This window comes from Phyllopteryx taeniolatus, chromosome 1 (assembly GCF_024500385.1).
Source record: "Phyllopteryx taeniolatus isolate TA_2022b chromosome 1, UOR_Ptae_1.2, whole genome shotgun sequence".
Taxonomy (NCBI): Eukaryota; Metazoa; Chordata; class Actinopteri; order Syngnathiformes; family Syngnathidae; genus Phyllopteryx; species Phyllopteryx taeniolatus.
The window spans coordinates 29,892,967-29,916,270 of NC_084502.1; the positions used below are offsets into that span (position 1 = coordinate 29,892,967).

A 23,304-nucleotide genomic window follows, 5' to 3' on the forward strand; every position below is an offset into this window, starting at 1 on the left:
AATCTAAAAGGCAACCCCAGAGCAACTAGAAACACCCAGTCAGTTACATGTTCCAATACTTTTGCTCACTTGCAAAGTGGGTGGCTTCAAACAAAAGGTGCTCTTTCCTAAGTTGTTTAACACATCTAGACGTAAATACCATGAAATTAAAGCTGGAATTCTGAACTTTTGTCTCATTCATCTTCTGATCTAAAACCCAAATGCCTTCAGTATACAACAAAAACAAAGGAATTGAGCTTGCCGTTCCAGTAACTTTGGAGGGGACTGTATTAATACACTCTAAATACTACTTTTTAACTCATAACATTATTTACTTTAAAATGTGTCAAGATCAACGACTTAACAGGAGGGTTAACCACAAATATAAAAAAAAACAAAGTTTTTAAAAAAGATTATTGATAATAACAACTGTTAATTTTTTTTTTGTTTATTACTGTGAAACAAATAACCATCTCCCTTGAACAGCTGAACAATAATCCATCCATTCATCCTTTTTCTATAGCACTTGTCCTATTTAGAGTGGCGGGTGAGCTGGAGTGTATCCCAACTGACTGTGAGCGAGAGGCATGGTACACCGTGGATTGGTCGCCAGTTGTCAGGGCAGCCATAGAAAAACGACAGACAGGGGTCACCTCTTGATGTCTGAGCACAAACAGTGGTGTGAAAAATTGTTTGCCCCCTTCCTGATTTCTTATTTTTTGCATGTTTGTCACACTTACATGTTTCCCATCAAATAAATTAAATTAGTCAAAGACAACAAGTCAACACAAAATGCAGTTTTTAAATGAAGGTTTTAATTATTAAATTCCAAACCTTCATAGTTCTGGGTGAAAAAGTGTTTGTCCCCCGTTAAAACACAACTGTTGCTTATCATAGAGTTCAATTTCTCTTGCCATACCCAGGTCTGATACTACCACACCTGTTCTCAATCAAGAAATCACTTCCATAGGATCTGCCCGACAAGGTCAAGTCGACCAAAAGATCCTCAAAAGCTGCTGATGGCAAACATTTAAGTGTGACAAACATGCAAAAAAACAAGAAATCAGGTAGGGGGGCAAACATTTTTTCACACCACTGTGTTGGCAAACTAACTGCAAACCAGTTAACATCAGTGCCCATGCAAACAAGTTTCCCAAACTCACATTCACACCTACCACCAATTTAGAGTATTCAAAGAAGGCCACATGTTTTTGGAATGTGGGAGGAGACAATATTCAAATTACAAATAGGAACCCCAAACCTCAGAAGTGTGAGGCAGATGTGCTGACCACTGGGCTACTGTATAATAATAATAATGATAACAATAATAACAACAATGATGACCTTAGCATCATGTCACTGTTGCATAACAGATGCGAGTTTGATTTGGCAAACAAAGGTAAACAAGTTCGTTGAGCTGTCTCTCAGTTGAAATGGGATCAGAGTGTCTCCTCTCTGAAGAAGATCTGTGACTACTTGGGAACGTTCCTATTTCTTTCCCAATATGGCGCATATGTCACCACAAAGGTGGCCGACGGAGCCCAATATAACTCACTAGTCCAAGTCAGCAGTTTGAGGAACAAGATCCTGAAGGGGGGGGGGGGGGGTGCTAAAAAAGTCATTTCTAAAAGCAGGCCAACAGCTGCCTTTCAACACCCACAAGCCTTTTCCATCCAGCATGTGCATGTTGAACACACATTGACACACATACACAAGTTTGTTAAAGTTGTGTATTGGAGGTGACACATAGGTTGTGTTTGCAGTTTCCATGACAATGTGACAAACAAGTCACACACACACACACACACACACACACACAAAAGCGTTACATTCGCGAGTGTGCCTAACAAGTCATGCTACGCGAGAGCAGAGGTTCAAGCACGTGTCAAGTCGTTGTGCCGCTCGGATTACACTCCTTTTTCGCACACCCCATGTTTTTGGGGACCCTCAACAACGGGATTATGAGCTCTTATTTTGAAGGGATCGAAGACAAAACAAACTAAACAAACAACAAGGTGCTTTAAGGCTCCAATAGGAAGTGACATCACACCACGGAGTAGGCCCACCACTGTGATGATGATCGAGAGCATCTATTTTCATCCTCCTCAGTCAGACTTCTTGTCACCGCTGGCCTGTAAACAAAAAAAGAAAAACATGAGTGTCTCCTGCAGGTTGGTGGGAACAAGACAATCAGACAGGAAGTGACAAACTGTGCATGTGTGAGTGAACTAGTTAACGGGTAAATACGGCTGTGAATTCCTTCATTAAGAAAAAAAAAAAGCGAGAAAGAATTAATAGAAAGTCAAGAAAGACAGGGAGAGAAAAGAGTGGACAGACGGGAGAAAGGAAAAAGATGAGAAAAAAGAGGGAGGAGAAAAGAGTGGGACAAAAAAGAAATGAGAAAGAAGTGAGAGAAGAGTGGAAAAAGAGAAGAGCGTAAAGATAGAAAGGGAGAAGGAAAAAAATAAGTAGAAAGCGAGAGTGGAAGAAGAGGGAAGAAAGATGTTAAAGAAAAAAAGGGAGAGGAGAGTGAAGAAAAAAGGAGAATCGAAAGGGAGAGAAGAGAGGAAAGAGGAAAAAAAGTGGAAAGAGAAATTAAAAGGAGAGAACGAACGAAGAACATATACAAGGGGACAGAAAAGAGTGGAAAGAAGTAAAAAAATACAGAATAGCGTGAAGAAAGAAAGGGAGGGAGACGAGTGTAACGAAATAGGGAGAAAGAGTGGAAAGAGAAGAGAAAGCAAGGAGTGAAAAAGAATAGAAAGAAAAGGAAGAGTAGAAATAGAAAGTGAGAAGACAAAAGTGCAAAGAAAGAAGAAAACAAAGAGTGGCAAGAGAAAAAGATTAAGAAAAAAATGAGGAAAGAAAGGGGGAAAAGGAAAGAAAGAAGGAAGAGGGAGAAGAAAGAGAAACAAGAAGAGAGAAAGCGAGAAAATTAGCAAAGAGCAGTGACGAAAGAAAGGGAAGGAAACAAGTGGAACGAGAACGAAATAAAAAAAGGAATGGAAAAAGGGAAAGAAGGGGTAAAACAGAAAAGCAAGAGAAAATACAGAGGAAAAGAAAGAAGAATGAGAGGAAAAAGAAAGTGGACAAGACAAAAGAAGGAAAAAGTCAAAAGGAGCGAAGAGCACAAGAGAGGAAAGAGTGGGAAGACAGCAAGAAAATAGAAAGAAAAAAGAAAGGAAGGGAAAGAGAGACAGGATTGAGACACAACTCTGCCATTTGTTAACCCTTATAATTTTCTGCATGGACGCAATGCATCATGGAAATATCTTGCTCTTCCAGTGACCGTCTGTTGTCCACTACATTTCAAGATACATTGAGGGCACAAACTATATCCACTACAACTTCACATTCAAACAGCCCTATAAACTGGCCAACTTACTATAACCAAATAGTGGATAGGGATAGAGAGAAAAGAAAAGAGAGAAAGCAAAAAAAGTGTACCAGTAGTTTGCTGTGCTCGTCCAGGAGTCTGTCATATTCCTGCGTCAGGTTTGCGGCTTGTTTCTTCATAGCGGAAACATCTCCGTCACTCTTACGGAGAGCTGCGAACGCACACACGCACAAAGTCATTAAAGGGGGCACATGTTGGAAAAGTGACTATTATCTTGCACCTGCCCAAAGGTTAAATGAGCCCTTTGCACAAAATCTCCCGCGCTGCCAAATCACGGCACCTCGATCACCACTGCCGAGGTTGATTTTCAAAACGGCTTCCACCTGCATCAAACTGGTTACGGTGCAAGGCTGGATCCAAGAATTTGTTCCCAAAACAAAGTGGTTGTGCTATGATGTTTCTAATAGATTGGTGCGGGAAGTACATTGCTTTCTCTGTAGGAAACATGAATTGCAGTTACGCTGCTTACGAAACTTTAGCACCAATTTCATGAATGGAGTCAGCGGTTCGTCACTGAACAAAGATGGACTGCGTAAACATGCAACCAGCATCTGGAAACGGATAGTATGAAATATCCCGTGAACCTTACTGGCAGACAGCTTCAAACCACCCCAAGTTAACTTTTGAGTATGGTTGGTTGCAGGGCTGCCTGATGTTTGGATTTTGAGCACCTCTTGCTAAACAACAACAACCCTAAGAAGGCCTGTTGGTGGAAAAGTTCAATTGTACAGTAGGGCAAAAACATTTAGTCAGCCACCAATTGTGCAAGTTCTCCCACTTAAAAAGATGAGTGAGGTCTGTAATTGTCATCGTAGGTATACCTCACCTATGATAGACAAAATGCGAGGGGGGGAGAAAAAAAAAAAATTCCTGACAATCACTTTGTCTGATTTTTAGAGAATTTATTAGCAAATTATGGTGGAAAATAAGTATTTGGTCACCTACAAACAAGCAAGATTTTTGGCTCTCACAGACCTGTACCTTCTTCTTAAGAGGCTCCTCTGTCCTCCACTCGTTACCTGTATTAATGGCACCTGTTAGAACAGTATAAAAGACACCTGTCCACAACCTCAAACAGTCGCACTCCAAACTCCACTATGGCCAAGACCTGTCAAAGGACACCAGAAACAAAATTGTAAACCTGCACCAGACTGGGAAGACTGAATCTGCCATTGGTAAGCAGCTTGGTGTGACGAAATCAACTGTGGGAGAAATTATTAGAAAATGGAAGACATACAAGATCACTGATAATCACCCTCGATCTGGGGCTCCATGCAAGATCTCACCCCATGGGGTCAAAATGATCACAAGAACGGTGAGCAAAAATCCCAGAACCACATGGGGGGACCTAGTGAATGACCTCCAGAGAGCTGGGATCAAAGTAACAAAGGCTACCATCAGTAACACACTACGCCACCACCAGGGACTCAAATCATGCATTACCAGACGTGTCCCCCTGCTTAAGCCAGTCCATGTCCAGGCCCGTCTGAAGTTTGCTAGAGAGCATTTGGATGATCCAGAAGAGGATTGGGAGAATGTCATATGGTCAGATGAAACCAAAATAGAACTTTTTGGTAAAAACTCAACTTGTCATGTTTGGAGGAGAAAGAATGCAGAGTTGCATCGAAAGAACACCATACCTACTGGGAAGCATGTGGGTGGAAACATCATGCTTTGGGGCTGTCTTCCTGCAAAGGGACCAGGACGACTGATCCGTGTCAAGGAAAGAATGAATGGGGCCATGTATCGTGAGATTTTGAGTGAAAACCTCCTTCCATTAGCAAGGGCATTGAAGATGAAACGTGGCTGGGTCTTTCAGCATTACAATGATCCCAAACACACTGCATATGAAGGAGTGGCTTCGTAAGAAGCATTTCAAGGTCCTGGAGTGGCCTAGCCAGTCTCCAGAGCTCAACCCCATAGAAAATCTTTGGAGTTGAAAGTCTGTGTTGCCCAGCAACAGCCCCGAAACATTACTGCTCTCGAGGAGATCTCCATGCAGGAATGGGCCAAAATACCAGCAACAGTGTGTGAAAACCTTGTGAAGACTTACAGAAAACATTTGACCTCTGTCATTGCCAAAAAAGGGTAGGCATATAACAAAGTATTGAGGTGAACTTTTGTTATTGCTCAAATACTTATTTCCCACCATAATTTGCTAATAAATTTTTGAAAAATCAGACTGTGATTTTCTGAATGTTTTCCCCCCTCATTTTGTCTCTCATAGCTGAGGTACACCTATGATGAAAATTACAGGCCTCTCATCTTTTTAAGTGGGAGAACTTGCACAATTGGTGGCTGACTAAATACTCTTTTGCCCCACTGTAGATGGGTAACCTAGTTGTAGTGGTACAGTGCTATCAATGTAGAATCAAAGATACTCTTACATCTGTTATGTTGAATTTTAATTTTAATAAATCTGAGCGTGTTCCTCCTGGCCACCTCCGCTTCCTCCTCACCTTTCTTGGTGGCGTCCAGTTCCTCCTTCAAGGTCTTCACTTCCTCCTTCAGAGTCATGTTCTCTTCCTTGACTCCGCCTCCTTTCTTCCCCACCTCTGGCACCTCCACGCCGGCTTCTCGGAGTTTCTGTGAGAAGATGATGTGTCGTCGTCACGTTTTGGAAAGAGGGTGTGGAAGACTGCAGCACCCCTCCAAACCAAACGGCCTCCAACATGTTACTGTCACATGATGAGGTCAGCGCTTTCTCTCTCTTCTTTTTGCTATTTCATTTCACCAATTATGCTTTCGCAGTTAACACACTCACATCCACACACATGCACGTCAGTTAGGATCCACCCAAGCACTCTGTGATGCCACAGAGATGAAGAAAGTGTCGTCGTCGTCATCGTGTCCTAACTGAAAAAGGGTCAGTGAAGGCAACAGTGAGTGATGAGACCAGCTGAGCAGCTATGGAGTCAAACAGCTGCCGACGCGTCATTGTCTCCCTTTCACACACGGACGACAACCTTGGGACTCTACCCGGCGCCCCGACGCAGCCAGTTGGCCACGCTCGCTTTTTTCCTTCACTCTGCACAATTGTTTCGGGAGGAGTTAACGGGTAACTGTGAATTCTTTCAGCGCGACAGAAATTAAAGAGAAAAGAAAACAGAATGAGAGAGTCAAAAATAAGATTGCGTGAGAGAAAAATAAGAAATGACTGAAAAGGGCAAATGAAAGAAAAATAGAGAAAGGAAAGACAAGATAGAAAAGTAACAGACAGATGTGAAAGAGGAAAGAAAAAGAAAAATGAAAAAGAAAAGAAAAATCAGACAAAAGACCAAAATGAAAGAGATGAGAATGAAAAAGAAAAAATGAAGAACAGAAAGAAAAGACAAATAAGAAACACACAAATGAAAAAAAATGAGACTAAATACAAAAATGAGTGCAAAGAAAGAGAAGGAAAGAAAAAGGAGAAAAGAAGAAATAATTGAAAGACAGAAGAGTGAAAAAAGAAAGAAAAGAAAATACACAGAAAGAATGAGAGAAATGCAGAGGAAGACAGCAAAAAGAAAGAAACCAAGAATGAACCCACAAAGTCAGGCGAATGCACCACGACACCATCAGAGGGTTCCCAAAATGTCCAATATTTTCTCAATAAAAGTCCCAAATCAAGACAATGTAAATACTTCTAGGGCTGTACGATGGCACAACGATAATCACGATTATTACCCATGGTTATTCTTCATGTTAGGGAAAACCTAAGAATTTCAAATTTATCATTGACTAAATGAATAAATATGCTATTAGAGAGTGCAATCACAAAGTGAAACTCAACGGAAGCAATTTATGCATAAAAAGCACTTCTTAGGCTGCAAGTACTGACTTTTCATTTGAAAATCTCTATCAATATAGTGAATTGTCAAGGACAGGTATGGCTCCATTGTTACACTTGACCATAGGTCAGTTGTGGTCACAAACTGCAAAGAACTCGACAGTTGTGTTTAACCTCTTTATTTACTTCTGCCGTTTTTCACTGCTGTCAAGCCGGCCTCCAGTAAAAAAAGACCAAGTCAAGCCAGCCGCCCCAACAACTGTTCATACTAGGCATTACGGTAACACGCTGGCAACGCGCTGTGAGAACCAACTTCAAAATAAAAGCCTCACATATTAATACATTGGACATTCATGCCATTTTAGGCTTTTATTTTCAAATTTGCCTTCGCAGCATGTCGCTGGCAGGTAATTGTAATGCATAGTATGGACAATCATTGTGGCCGCTGGCTTGCTTAGACTTTCCACTACAGGCTGGCCTGACTGCAGTCATTTTTCATATATAGTTAATGCTACTTTGGAGAAATAATTACATGAGGGGATCATATTTGTTGTCCAGTGTTTTGCCGTTTTTCTGCATTTTTTTTTTCGTGACAGCTGAACGAATTAGTTGCATTACCTTGCGGGGCAGACAACTCCGCTACACTCGTTACATATGACTTCTTGTTTAACGTCAGTTGCCTTGAATGAAAACGTCCAGAAAACTGATGTTGATTCCTTTTTAAGGGACAAACTCCCCACCATCTGCAATGTTTGCCGTACTCTATTCTCTCGGTAGGACTCACTCTCGTAATTCTGAGAGTGACTGAGCTCCCACTTGCAGGGTGCACTGGACAGCACTTGCTTATTTACGCAGCTTAGTGAAGCCATAACACCATGCGTTCACCCCCTGGTGGTTGGCTGTCTAGGCTGAGAGAGTGCTTCAAATGCAGCACTGCCCTTATTTTAAATATAAAAATGTATGAAAATCAGACTAATTTAATCGTGGCAGGCAAAACCATGACCACGATTAACATTTGATTAATTGTGCAGCTCTATTCACCTCCATTTTCCAAATATTCTGAGCGATTCAAACACTGCAACTTCAACATTCACCCCATTCAAGCCAAATTCCTAGTAGATTTTTTCTATAAGCAAGGGGAGGAGGAAATCGATTCAAATCGGAAATGGGATTTTGTTCAAAAAGTCTGGGATTTTATTTTAAGGCCCCACTATAAACAATCAAAATTGTCCTGCAGGGGTTTCCCTTCTCATCTGATCTGAAAGCAGACATCCACCCCCCCTCTACCTTTCACCCATTCTCATCTTATTGGCCCGCCTCACTCACTTCTTGCAGTACTTGGTTTTCATCGATGAAGCTTTTGGCGGCGTTGCTGGCGCCCTCTGCCTGCTTCTTGAAGGCCTCGTTGGATGCCATCAGGGAGGCCTGCTGGGAAAGGAGAGTGGCCAGACGACGCAGCAACCTGCGTGCACGCACGCATGCACCCACACAAACAAACATGCACACAAACTTAGAATCAACATCCTGTTCTCTTTTAAAGCAACTAGTTAATGGTGAGAACATTGGCACTTATTCCATAGCTCTCGCCTTTAAAATTGACTCAGTAGTAATTTTAGGCTTGCTTTCTGATACAATATTTGATTTTCAGCCAGATTTTGGCCCACCCACATTTTGGACACATCAACCTGTCACAGCCTGACATGTAGATGACATGATGTAGAACAGGACATTTCCTCATAGAACTTATATGTACTCTGCGGTCTAATTGTTGCCTATATTGAAAGTCTGGATGTTTTTTGTTTTTTTTAAATAAAATAAAAAGTGAAAATAGTCATTGTGAAATATGTTGGAAGGCATATTGTTTATTAAAAAAAATAGACCGTTGAAGTGCCTCCTTGAGGAAAGAAGATATAGCCACATCAAGCCACATGAAATATTTTTTGCAGATTAATTTCTGCATGTCAGCTTAATTCTGTATTGATTGCATCACAATTGCCTCCCTATATATGCCCACACGCACCTCCGAAAATATCAGAACAATCGGCCCGATGTTGATGATTTTATCGACGCTTTTCCACGTCAGTAACTTCGAGCATCCCACACGAGGAAGTGCTTTGGATATTCATTCCCGCATATATACATGGCTTTTGTCAGTTCAATTTTGTATTTATTAAACCACAAATGCTTCTAAGAGGTCCCATTAAAGTCCCTATAGATCGCAAAGCGTTTCTGTAGGTGACAATGTGTGCCAGATGCGGACTTTGACTGGCTGTCATAACATCAGATGACGAGGGCATCGATCTCCTAGCCAAAAGCATTACGTCGCTTTGTATACAAAAACTGCGGCCGATCTTCACTAAAACTTACGAGTACATCCATATTTATGCCTACTTACACATCTGAAAAATACCAGAACAATCGGCCTGGTACTTATAAATTCATGAAGCAAAACGTTTTCCTCTCCATTAGGGCCCGAGCAGCGACCGCTGCAAGGGACCTATTATATCTGTAGAAATTATGTTTAGATTGCATTTCAAATGTTTAGGTCAGATTTGGACTGCATTTTAAATGAGTTTAGATCAGCTTTAGACTTGCTTTTAAATGAGTTTAAATACTTTGGACTGACCTTAGATGACAGTGTTTCAAATAAGTTTAAATCAAAGTTAGACTGCTTCAGATGACTTTAGATCAGCTTTATACTGTAGTTGAAATGAGGCACATTTAAGGCAATAACACATTGCATTGCAATTTGTGAGTGCCGTTAATTTATATTTAGGAACACACACACACAGAGAGCTCGTGGTGTTGAAATGTGTTGCTGATGATGTAAGAGCTACGTGACCAAACCTTATGTCGTTCATGTAAAGTAATAGGCAGTGAAAGGACAAACAACTAGGGCAGTGCGTTCCAGGTTCCGTTTATTGAGGAGACGAGAAGAGTGGGGAGGAAGTGACTAAGGGTGTCCAAATAAGGCCGCGGGTCATATAGACAGTCCGGAAATATCTGATCAGCTGCTGACACTTTCCGCTAACTAATTTGGAAGTCCACCAGTCACAGTCTATTACAGTGCATTTTATGTTTGTGTGTGTTGCCCCCTGTTGGATGCTCATTTTAGTACACCAACACGTGCTGGTTCTGTTTGAGGTGCTGATTCTTTTTAAAGAACTTATGGGGTCTAAATTAGAGCTGCTTGATATTGGGATTTTTTTTGTAACCCTGCAATATATATTGCTATTTGTAAAATACATTATACTTGCGACGTGAACACCAGCACACAATTTAGTTTTTCCCTCAATGTATTTTTGGACAGTTTATAAGCTTTTCTCCCACGTCGTCTACCGGGGGAGAAGTACTGACTGCTTTTGAGACGCGTTGCAACAACACGATTGGCTGAACCGGCCCGCAGGTATGTCAGCATGCAAAAAAAAAAAAACGAACAAAAAAAGGTTTGTTAAAATCTGGTTTAGATACAGTTTAGACTGCATTTCAAATGAGTTTCCATCAGGTTTTAAAACTTTTTTGAACAGGGTTAGACTGAGTTTCAAATGAGTTTAGATCAGGTTAAGAACGTGTTTAGGTCTGGTTGAGACAGAGTTAAGATTTGGTTTAGACTGAGTTCAGGTCAATTTTGGACTGTGTTTAAGATGAGTTTGGATTAGATTTGGACTGCGTTACATTGACATTGATGAGATAATGCGGGAGAGACAAGACGGACTACATGTGTTCATGTTCGTGTGTTCTCACAGACAAAGCAGGAGTGCAAATCCGGCAATGTAGAGATTCCTCTGCGCTCTGAACAGTTTCATGTGAATGTGTTCAATGGCGGTGGGATTGTTGGTCAAATCCACCTTCTCTGTCACGCTGTACTTCCTCACCTCACGGAACGCATCTGCACAACAGAACACAACACACACCGTGGCATGACTTCATCAGACACAACCAACTCACTCCACTTACTACTTCTCATACAGTATATACAAACAAATACAAGCACACATCCACATGCGCAGACACTCACCAATGAGCAGGAAGACAAGGATGGCCATGGCCACCATGAAGGAAGTGTTGCCATATAAGGTAATGGTTTGGACCAGCCGAGACCTAAATACGCTGTTCCACCTGGACCAACACACACACATTAGCGAAGAGGCTATGAACAGGTCTTGGGTGAATTGCATCGTATCGCAATCGGAGTGAATCATGTCATAATCGGAGTGAATGATATTGTAACTGGAGTGAATCGTATCGTAAACGGAGTGAAACATATTGTAAGTGAGTCATAATCGCAATCAGAGTGATGCATATCATCATAGTGAATTGCATTGTTATTGGAGTGAATTTTATCGTAATAGGAGTGAATCGTAATCAGTTAATTGTATCGTAATCGGACTGAGTTGTATCATAACACTGGGTTACGAAAAAAAATCGTTTCTAAGTTGTCAGTTTTTTCAACTGATTTAGGCCAATTTTGCATTGCTGAATCCGAAAATTATATCAGTTTCTCTTTTTCAGATTAGATTTCTATGCCAAGTTAATAACAGTTTATTAATCAAATATAAAAAAATTGCTTACTGTACTTCGAATAGACATTGATAAAAGTAAGTACCTGTAAATTGAATGTTAAGTCATCGTTAAAAATTCAGGGTCTGAACCTCCGTTTATTTGAACATCTAAAACGGAAGTACCTGTAAAGTTGACCTGATTGAGTACTGTATCCTGAGTATCTTCAAAAGTATTCTCTAGCATTTTAGACACAAGGTAAAACATCAATGACCTCTAGGGGGGCATTCAAGGATTGGCCACTGACAAATTTAAAGTTCAAACCAACATTACTTGAGACAGAACTAATGGGTGCGAACTTACTGTAATTAAATTACTTTATTGTAATTAAATTACACTAACACATACTGTCAATGACATGCCAACTCTAACTTTTTCACTGTCCCGGCTTATGGACGAGTGTTGTCCAGTGTCTGTCTGGTCGTTAGCTTTTCCTTTTCCATGCTGCGTTGCTTGAACACAGGATGCTACTCGTGTACATTATTCAGGTGCCTGATCAAACGTGTTGTGTTGAAGCATTTAGATGACGATCCCCCATGAGGTACTTCAGTTTTGCACAGATTGCAAATGGATTTTGTGTTGTCTGTCTCACACCGCATACGACTCCCACACCGCTGACATGTTTTTGCACCGACAAGATTTCAAAAAAAACTTTACTGGCCATCAGATATTTACAATACTACGTCATAAGGCTAAAATGCAGTAAATTGCAATTAAGAGTGAATTTTAACATAATCGCAATGAATCATATCGTAATGCAGCGAATTGTAATGAGACCATCATATCATAATCTGAGTGAATCGTATTGCAGTGAATCGTATTATAATCGTAGTGAATCATATAATCGCAGTGAACCATACTCTGGGCGGCACAGTGAACGACTGGTTAGCACATCTGCCTCACAGTTCTGAGGACCAGGGTTCAAATCCCGGCTCCGCCTGTGTGGCGTTTGTATGTTCCCCTGTGCTTGCGTGGGTTTTCTCCGGGCACTCCAGTTTCCTTCCACATCCCAAAAACATGCATGGTAGGTTTATGGAAGACTCTAAATTGCCCGTAGGTGTGAATGTGAGTGCGAATGGTTGTTTGTTTCTATGTGCCCTGCGATTGGCTGGCGACCAGTTCAGGGTGTACCCCGCCTCTCGCCCGAAGATAGCTGGGATAAGCTCCAGCACGCCCGCGACCCTCGTAAGGATAAAGGGAACGGAAGATGAATGAATGAATGAACCATACTCTGACTCATATAGCTATTGTAGTGAATCATAATTAGAGTGAATCGTATCGCCATCAGAGTTAATTGTATCATAATCGTAGTGAATTCTAAGATTAGAGAATCGCACTATAAATGCAGTGATTGCAATTATCTTATTACAGTCTCCAGCGGAAATATTGGCACATTAATTTATGTATGTGGGTCTTTTTTCTTCCAACTGCACTGATGGGTGAACAGTCCTCATATGGCTGTGTAGGTTATTTATGGAGCCAGCAGATATTTCTCTTGGAGACTCTACACTCTGCCTTTGAATTGTCAATGAAACGGAAACGTGTCCATATTTTGCTTTTTTCGCACTGTCACTCATTTTCTTACCTAGAGTATTCCTCATATTCTTTTGTGAGTCTATCCTTGTACTCGTCTCTCAACTGTCCATGGGCGTGTTGTGTAATTGTGGGTAATTGCCAACCCTCCTCTACCCAGTGCAATGATCAATCACATGCATGCACAGTACAACTGCAGCACTGTTTGTGACGCTACTCTCAGCTCCGCAGTGTGAGGGAGAAGGGGCTGAGGCACGCCTATCATTTATTTCAAAGAATCATGAAGAGCAGTTTTGTTTGCGACCGACCGACACATAATTGGATACTCCCCCCGCCCCAAAAAGCCTATGTACGGGCAACACTGCGTATCATATAACAGTAAACCGCATTGCAATCACATTGACTCAAATTGTAATTGCAGTGAACCGTATCAGAATCGTAGTGAAAAATACCGTAATCATAGGAAAAAGTATTGTGATTGGAGTGACTCATTAATTGAGGTGAATCACATCATGACTTGTGTGAATCGCGTTGTTATTGGTGTAAATTGTATCATAATTGGAGTTGTAACACAATCGGGTGACTCATCATAACCTGACTGATTCTTATCATGAACAGAGTCAATCGCATCATAATCTCTGGCTCCACCTAGTTGCAATGTAAGCATCTGAAAGATAGCAGTTCACAAGACTCCAACTGCCTTCACACTGTCAAGTTAAAACAAGAATGCTATAGAACATTCCATTCACACACCCTAATCAGAATGTTTAAGCACAAACCTTTTAGCTGAAATGAAAGGAATGCAGAGGAGCAGCACCAAGAAGACCTCCACGTACAAGAAAGTGGCCACGGCAGTCCACTGGAGACTCATCACTGTGACACACACACACACAAACAGTCCATCTTTATCTTTGCACAGTCATCACGTCAATGTGCTTGTTTAAACCTGATCTATTCTCAGTATAAACCTATTTAAAACAAATAATAATAAAATAAATCATCAAACTCAGTATAAATCTGACCCAAACTTATTTGAAACGCCGTCGAAATCCGATCCAAATGCAGTGTAAACCTGATCGAAAATCATTTTGAAACCAAGTCTGAACCTGGTCTTCACACAATCCAAACCGGATCAAATCTTATTTGAAACGCTGTCTAAACATGATCTAAACACAGTGTAAACATGATCTAAAATCATTTACTCAGTCTAAACTCGATGAAAACTCATTTGAAAATTTAAACTCAGTCAAAAACCTGATCTTAACTTATCTTAAACTGATTCTAAACCTGATTTTAACACATTCCAAACCAGATCAAAGGTCCCTTGAAATGCCATCCAAACACTATGTAAACAGTGCACACCTGATCTAAAATCAATCAGATCACTGACACTCAGTCACAACCCAATCTAAACTTATTTTGTCCGAAACTGGGCCAAATGTGCATTTTTGGTCTTGGACCGAAAGACTTTTGTCACTGAAATAAAATGGACGAAACCCGTTGTTGTGACGCATGCAGAAACCACGGCCAGTGTGCAGACGTATACACTACATTGTAAAAAAAAATAATATTAGCTATTAACAAGTGATGCCTGATTGGCTTTGCTAACTACACAGTTGAACTGACTAGGGGGGTATTTTATTGTATTTATTTTTTTTACTTCAGAGGATATTTTCTGTCGTTCTGACAAAGATGAAAATGTTCCTTGATTTCTGCGTCCAAAATCATACGTTCATATGATTCGGACACGATTCAAAACTACATGGACGTCATGAACTATATTATTCTTGTTTTCTATGATATTTGAAGTGAATCTGACGATGTGCTTGCTCTCGGTTTGGCCCGGAAAATGAGATGGCTGGAGCGAATGCCACCATTGAAAAATCTGAAAATGGCCTGTTTAAGATCACATTTTCATTTCAATTTATAAGAAACATCCGGGCATTTTCTACTAAAGAGACAACGTTTCAGTCACACATTTTCTAATGATTTACATTGATTTCTAGACGAGTAAATATGGTCCGATTGGCTACATACAATGACATAAAATCCTTAATCCTTATCCGACTGTTTTAGTAACGTACGTACCAATAGCTCCAAAACGGATTGATATTATTGGAAATGACTGCCCGTTTCATTTTCTTGAGCAAAAATTACAAAATCAACTTGTTAGTGAAATATGGACCATTAAGATCCCATAGCTAAACTGCAACAACTTATCAAACAAGTTGAAACATTTGTGTTCTTTGATTCCAAAATCAAGTCAATGAAGGCAACAGTACCGAGCATAGCCTATCGCTAACGAAGTTCACTCTTTCCATCTCGTTCCATCGCTGTAATAAAATGTTAATAATGTTGTCCACGAGTAAGAACAGGTTTTCCAAAAAAATAGGTGATGTGCCGTATAAAACAGGCGCCATCTACTTACTGGAGGAGTGTGCGGATAAAAACACAAAAGCTTGTTCCATAGGAATACGGTAGTAGAATAAAACAAAGAATGAAGAATCTCTGACACTCACCTGTAGACGAAACACTAACACACGCTAATAATAAGTGTAATATGGGATTGTAATAAATGTGTTCAAGTGTTGATCTTTGACAGTTTTAGCTTGTACCGCAGTCAACACTTTCTACTTCCGGTGAAAATGCCAGCGCACAGCGAAGCCGCCACGTGATTGGTTACATACGTGAAAGGGGCGGGGATACGCGTGACAATTACTGTTGCGTACGTACAATTGTATAATTTTGATTTAAGACAACCGGTTCAGGGTGTACCCCGCCTCCCGCCCGTAGATAGCTGGGATAGGCTCTAGCAGCCTGTGACCCTAGTGAGGATAATGGATGGATGGATTTAAGACACGTCTACTTGGAACTTAATCCATATTTTTAATGGGTCACTCCCACGTCGCGTCTTTATTACGTCACATAGGGAGTCGACATTTGGGTAGCGCCAATGAGCGTTAGGGACTGCATCTGCGTCTCATGCCCAGCAGAGAGCGCCAAAGCCCACACATCTTCTTTATGACAACATAAAGTCAGACCTACCGAGCAGCAAAGGTTATGGAATATAAAATTAGGTCAACCTTTTTTACAACGCTGGTCTGACTTCGGAAGAATGCGTTACTTGGTATTATTGGATATGAAAAGACTGCCAGCTCAGAATTTTATATACACAATCAGCTTATTTATTTTAATCGAATTCTATATGCATAAACCTAAATTTATGTACAAGAAACCAAACTCCTTTGAGCTTTTAGCATGTATAAAAACTATTTCTCCTCCATATCTAACTGTACGAACCAAAACACTTAAAATCCTATAATACTTTTAACTTTACAACATATTTGTTTAGTTATATATTTTTTTCTTTTATTTAATCTTCCTTTTTTTTCATTTTTGTTTTTTATCTTCTGTTACCTCCCTTGCATGTTTTGATTTGTTTAAGTTGTATACTATTTTTGTATTCTATCCTCCATATGTCTTAAATTGTATACTATGTATGCAAATAAAATGCTTTAAAACAAGTTCTAGAATATGTGTTCCATTCATTTAGCCCTTTTTTTTGTTTTTGTTTTTTCATTCAAATGAAAAAAATATTCATTTGAATTATTTATCCATCGAACTACATCACTGGTTACTTCTTTAAATTGAAAATAACAATAAAAGGTATTGGTGAAATAAAAAAATATACTTAGCTTTTCTCAGCATTATTTTTTTTTTCCAAATAGCTTAAATTATTCATTGTAAATAATCCATCCATTTTCAACACCGCTTATCCTGGTTAGGGTCACGGGACACTGGAGCCTATCCCAGCTGACTTTGGGCGAAAGGCGGACTACACCCTGAAGTGGTCACCAGTCAGTCGCAGTGCACAGATAGACACGGACGACCATTCACACTCACATTCACACCATCACTGAGTGGGAACTGAACCCACGCTGCCTGCAGCAAAGTCAGGCGAGTGTACCACTACACCATCACCTCATTGTAAATAATAAAACAAAAATAGTAAAATAAACAATCTAAAGATTACATTTTATTTTTTATTTTTTTTAAGATTATTCTTTCACTGTAATTGTAAATAAAAAATAAAAATAGCTAAATAAACAAGTTTACATATATTTAATTTTATTTTACATTGTATTATAAATATATATTTTTCCAAACAATAGTTTTATTTGTTTATTGTGCATAATACAATAGAAATACTAAATTAAACAAAACAAAAATAGGTGTTGAACTAACCAAATTAAATTATTCATCAACCAGTTAATATATTTATCTAATTGGTTAATTTATTCATTCACAGTTCTGAGGACCTGGGTTCAAATCCGGCCTCGCCTGTGTGGAGTTTGCATGTTCTCACCGTGCCTGCATGGGTTTTCTCCGGGTACTTTGATTTCCTCCCCCATCCCGTTGGTCCGATTGGCTACACGTATAGTGTACAGGCAGAGTGTAGACCAGGTATAGTGATGACTGCGGTTGACTGAAGACTAAATTGTCCGTAGGTGTGAATGTGAGTGTGAATGGTTGTTTATATGTGCCCTGCGATTGGCTGGCAACTAGTTCAGGGTGTACCCCGCCTCTCGCCCAAAGTCAGTTGAGATAGGCTCCAGCACCCTAGTGAGGAAAGCAGTACAGAAAATGGATGGATGGATGGATGGACGTTTACATATATTATTAATATATCTTTTCAAATAACTGGTTATTTATTATAAATAATATATATAATTTTTTAAAATAGTAAATTTATTTTAAATAATACAATAATAGTACAATAAAACCAAAATAAACAATTGTGTAAATATATATTTTTTACATTTTGAATTATTTTTAAATAATTGGTGAATTGATTCATAGTAAATAATACAATACAATTTTAAAATAAAAAATGAAGATACATTTGACATTTTTTAAATGGAATGTATTAAATAATTGGCTAATTAATGCACAGTAAATAAACAAGGTCAAATAAACTAGCTCACACATATTTTTAATGTTTTTAAAATAATTGCTTAATTTATTTATGATAAATTGTACAACTAAAAATAGTAAAATAAACATTTTACATATACATTTAACATTTATATTTTTATAAATATTTACAGACATACTGTATGTATCATGTAAATTATACATAATACAATTAAGATGAGTATTAATTATATTGTTATTGAAATAAACTATTTGTTATATTTTACATGCACATTTAAACTTTATTATATTTTATGAGCTGGCCCATGTAACCGTCTCAAAAAGCATGGCCCTTGAGCACAAGCCCCTGACTAGAGAGTGCGTCTGTGTGCGTGTGTTTTGGAGGGTGTGTGTGTGTGGGATGGGGGTGGTCTTTTATGTTTTTTTTAGGACACATTTTGTTCAGCATGAAGCAGTAGCCATGTTGTTGCTCCACTTTTATTTTGCTTGGCTTCTTTCCAACCCTCCCACCACCCCTTTCCATCCCCTCCATAATCTCTCCCCCACCCCCATCCCCTGAGTGCTGTTATCAGCAACATGCAGCACCCCAATCCTGGCAGTTCATTCTCAGGCTAATGTGACTTCCTGCTGGGGGAGGGGGCGTGTGGATGTCGGGTTTCAAATGATGAAGAAACATCAGAAGGACTTTCTAACGAGCTGATGGCGTTAGCTTGTCGGCATTCTGTGTTTTTTCTTGTTTGTCCATTTCCAAGCAGCCTGCTTGCCCATCATTTATTAAATATGGCAGCTGTTGTCATGTGACTGCCATCGCCCAATCATAAATGATGCACAAGACGGACTGGCTGGCTGTTGCCGGGCAGATTAACCCTGACAAGTCTTGGAGGAAAGGAGCCAATGGTTTAACTGGATTTCCTCTACAGGATGGTAATGATGATTTTCAAAATGAGTGCGAGCCCACAATAACAACATGTTGAAGTACCGAGTAACTTCGTGCTCGGCTGATCGCCGAGTGAGACACCTATGCATCATCCATTTTTGCGCTGACATGATGCCATGCTTCATGAAATACGGGTTACCACGGTAACTGATTTGCTCTGTTCGGAGGATGATGGTGACGTCAATGTCCTAGTGACACTCTACTTGCTGGACTGCGGGTGTGGTACACGTTCTAAAGCCAATGTGACAGTGACAATGTCTATTTGCTGGATTGTTGTTTGGTCATAAAGATTTTAAAGTTGACCTTGTCACAACACTGCCTACTTGCTGGACTACTGTGGTGTCACAAATGTGATAAAATGACCTTTGCTGCAACATGTTCTACTTGCTGGACTGCGTATGCATCTAACATTCTAAAACAAACATAGTAGCGACTTTGTAATTGCTGCATTGTTGGTTTGTGACAAACCTTCCAAGCCAATATTGTACAGCATCTGCTTGGTGGACGCCGGTGTTAAAACATTTTAAAACCAATTTTGTAACGACACTGGCTACTTGCTGAAGTGCTGGTGCGTCACAAACTCTCTAAAACTGAAGTCATAGCAGCACCATGTACTTGTTTGACTGCGTTTGTTGGTCTAAAACCAACATGGTAGCAACACTGTTTAGTTGCTGCGTTGTTGATATATCTCAAACATTTTAAAACCAACATAGCAACACTGAACTGTGGGTGTGTGGAAATGTTCTAAAACCAACATCATTGCGACACTATATAATTGCTGAACTGCTGGTGCGCCACAAACTTTCTAAAACCAATGTTTGGAAACTGGGAAAGTTGAGGAATGCTAAAAAAACCAACACCTGTTTCGACCATTCCACAGGCGAACAGGTTAATTAGACACAAGTGAGTGTCATGATTGGGTATAAAAGGAGCATCCTCCAAAGGGCTCAGTTGTTCCCAAGTAAGCAATGGGGTGAGGGTCACCACATTGTGAACAACTGTGTGAACAAATACTCCCAACAGTTTAAGAACAACATTTCTCAACATATAATGCGAGGAATTCAGTGATTTCATGATCCATTGTCATCAAAAGATTCAGAGAATCTGGAGAAATCTCTGCACGTTAGCGGCAAGGCAGAAAACCAATATTGAATGGCCGTGACCTTCGATCCTTCGGGTGGCACTGTATTAAAAACTGACTGCTGGTGCCTTATTACAACCTTAAAACCAATGTGCATCTGACGGCACGCGTGCAAAGTTAAGAGGCGGAGCCAAGTGTTGTTTACACTTTAGTAATGATGTCACAAAGTCATACAAAGGCAATGGCGATGTAGAAAAAAAAACAGGCTATTATATGGACATGGTGGTCATGGTTACATTTCAAAGTAAAAATCAAACAAGGCAATGCTATTAAACATGTTTTCACAAATAAACATGTTTCGTTCCTTATTTTTGTTCTGATGACATCATGAAGAAACATCCTGGTCATCAAGTGTTTTGTCCAATCGGAGTCGACCACTTCCCGTGGTTTGGTGTCCTGATAAACGCTGACCGGACGCTCTTCTCGGTGTCAAACACAAGTCACCTGATGGGCCCGCATCGATAGCGGGCGGCGCTACAAACAACATTTGCAAGGTGGCGCGTATAAGCGTGTGTGTGTGACCGACATTCCTGTGAAATGCCACCATCGCCATCAACAGGAAGTTCATCAACACTTAACTGGTTGGCACTCACAATAAATAACGTGGAAACAATAATTTAAATCAAATAAAATCATCAATAAATACCCGCGTGTGTGTGTGTGTGTGTGTGATTTCAGTAATTAGACCTGACCCCACAGCTACCCCACTAGCATTTTAAGTCTGTTAAGACCCGAATCTCAATGGCCTGGAGACTAGTTGGCGACCTGATGGCGACTCGAGTCTCCACTGTTGCGGAGACGTCTCCTGGAGTCTCCTGTAGACTAGCAGGGTCGTCAAGGAGTTGGGGTGAAATCGAACGTTTGATTTCATTGGACACCTTTTGGCGCCTGCTCTAAATCCTCACTATAGAGAAAAAACTTTATGTAGCTTAATGTCACTAAAATCTGAGCAATCGTCATCAAAATTTATATGGATATCTCTACCTACGCCCACTTCAACCTCTGAAAATATCACAACAATAGCCCCTATATTCTGGATTTTATGGACGTTCTCATATGCTCACTATATGTAAAAAGGTGATAACATCACTTAATGTGACAAAACTTCGAGCAATCGTCATCAAATTTTATATAAACATCTCTACATGCCCACTTCAACCTCTGAAAATATCAGAACGATTGCCCTTGTATTTTATGGATGTTAAACCTCCAGATTTTCTCACATATATAGAAAAAGCTCATCGCGTAACGTCCCAAAACTGCGAGGAATCGTCACCAAAATGCATATGGACATCACTATCTATGCCCAGTTCAACCTATATATAAATATCAGAACGATTATTTTGGATTTCGTGGACGTTAACGTGTTTTCGTCATTACAGCACTGTCCCGGTGTCCATGCTCCGCTGGCTGAGTGCAGAGCACGCATATACAGATACTCACACACACAAACACATATAATATACATTATATATTTATTTAACGAATATATAGGCCTATATCAGCGACATCCAGGTGAATTGGTTGTCAGTGTCTGGAGACGTCTCCCAGACATCTTTCTGGTGAGAGTGCAAGCAATATTTTGGTCTCCCGGGTCCCGGAGTCGCCGCAACTGATCTGTCTCGGCAGTCTCGGCAATGTCTATGCCAGTGAGATAGGGGTCTAAGTTCAGTAATTAAAGACCTAACCCAACAGCATTAGCTAACATTTTTTAGGTTGTTCATTTCAGTTATTAGACCTGACTCAACAGCATGAAGTAGCGTTTTCAGGCTGCCGATATTGGTAATTAGACCTGACTCAACAGCATGAAGTAGTTTTTTCAGTCTGTTGCTTCCTCTCACACAAACACACACACACACACGCACACACACACACACACAGTGGCGTTGGTCCAGTAGTGGCTTTCCTTCCTTCCTGGTGAAGAGCCAATCAGGAATTTCCCCTCGATGCCAAGTGTAAATGTCATCGTATTGTCTCTTTGATTCTACTTTACAGGGTATTTGAAGTTAAGTCCATTTCAGCTTTGATCTTTGATCTCGGCTTTGGTCCGAGTCTGTTCCGGTCTTGGTTGCGGGTCTTGGCACTGCTCGCCGGGCACAGTATTGGCATCATGGAGTCCTGAAAAGGGGGCGAGGCCGGCGCTGGAATGTTCCGCAAGGTGGTACAGTCCAGAGTAGTCTGGGGGTTGGGGTTGGGCAGTAAACACTAAAGAGTTCTCCCAGCCAATCAGAGGCCAGCGTGGCTGACCAATGAGGGAAAAGGGGACACAGCTGTGGTCGGTCAGGAGGTGTGGCGTGATTGGATGTTAACTTCCTGGTTGCTCATTTTATCAGTTGTGGTTATTTACACGTCGTTGAGGCTCTGTTGAAGCCCCTGTTTAGCTCTTGAGGCTAATTCCACGATTGGGTCCCAGCCCGTCGCTTGGCAAATAAATAGCAAATTGATTTATTGATTGGTGCAGTTCAGGGAAAAAAATAAAATAAAAAAATCAGACCTCCTCCCCAGTAAGCAGATGTCTTGGTTTTGCCTCCTCAGCTGCCTGACATCAAGTTGATGGCTTGTTCCAGTTTGTGGCGCAGTTTGTGTTTGCGACAGTAGGCGTCGCGGTCCAGGGCTGTCAGAACCTGCATCATCATCATCATAATCATTATCATTTTACTGGTCAGTTTATTAGCTATGCCCAGATCAGGTATCATAATTCCTTGTGTTTGACATAAACAAACCTATTGTGAGATTATGAAGAGAATCTAAAGAAACGTTCCTACCGGATAAGACTGGATTTTCAACAGTACTATTAAAATATTATACTCTCCGTATCATTGAGCTGTTTTATTTTTTATTTTTTTGTCGATTACTGTCTTTGTTCTTTGGTAATATGAGAAATCAAGTAGAAATGCATGGTGAGGAAGTGACAAACGTCAGCGCATGCACACAGAGCAGAACATTTCTTTGAAAAACCTAATAAAATACGGATAACACTTTATGTTTTGAACATGGATACCAGCAAATCAATTGAGGGTGAGCGGCACGGTGGATGACTGGTTAGCACA

General features: G+C 40.3%; 2 protein-coding genes across 5 annotated transcripts in view; both read right to left on the reverse strand.

Moving 5' to 3' along the window:
• Window positions 1-1,695: 1,695 nt before the first annotated feature.
• Window positions 1,696-15,919, reverse strand: bcap31 (B cell receptor associated protein 31). Of its 2 annotated transcripts, none has more exons than XM_061787953.1 (8): window positions 15,761-15,919; window positions 14,021-14,114; window positions 11,167-11,267; window positions 10,893-11,037; window positions 8,475-8,610; window positions 5,836-5,962; window positions 3,427-3,527; window positions 1,696-2,111 (listed from the first exon to the last, which is right to left on the reverse strand). In XM_061787953.1, the coding sequence occupies exons 2-8, from the start codon at window positions 14,110-14,112 to the stop codon at window positions 2,085-2,087; spliced, it is 729 nt and encodes a 242-aa protein (XP_061643937.1). In that variant the 5' UTR covers window positions 14,113-14,114; window positions 15,761-15,919; the 3' UTR covers window positions 1,696-2,084. The 2 variants fall into 2 exon arrangements, with proteins under 2 accessions (XP_061643937.1, XP_061643929.1); XM_061787945.1 differs by lacking the exon at window positions 15,761-15,919 and adding an exon at window positions 15,524-15,545.
• Window positions 15,920-20,389: 4,470 nt separating this feature from the next.
• The window catches only part of plxna3 (plexin A3), an 85,580-nt gene continuing 82,665 nt past the window's right edge, over window positions 20,390-23,304 (reverse strand). For 2 of the 3 annotated variants that reach the window (XM_061787306.1, XM_061787297.1), the window contains one exon: window positions 20,390-22,878. In XM_061787306.1, the coding sequence (XP_061643290.1) occupies window positions 22,786-22,878 (93 nt within the window). In that variant the 3' untranslated portion in view covers window positions 20,390-22,785. The remainder of the gene's footprint in view (window positions 22,879-23,304) is intronic. The other variant, XM_061787316.1, reaches the window with a different exon arrangement.

Coding starts and splice junctions, on each gene's coding strand:
- bcap31 (XM_061787945.1), bottom strand. Junction 5,963..8,474: donor AAAACCAAGTACTGCAAGAA/GTGAGTGAGGCG, acceptor ATCTTCTCACAG/AAACTCCGAGAAGCCGGCGT. Junction 3,528..5,835: donor ACTGGACGCCACCAAGAAAG/GTGAGGAGGAAG, acceptor GTGCGTTCGCAG/CTCTCCGTAAGAGTGACGGA.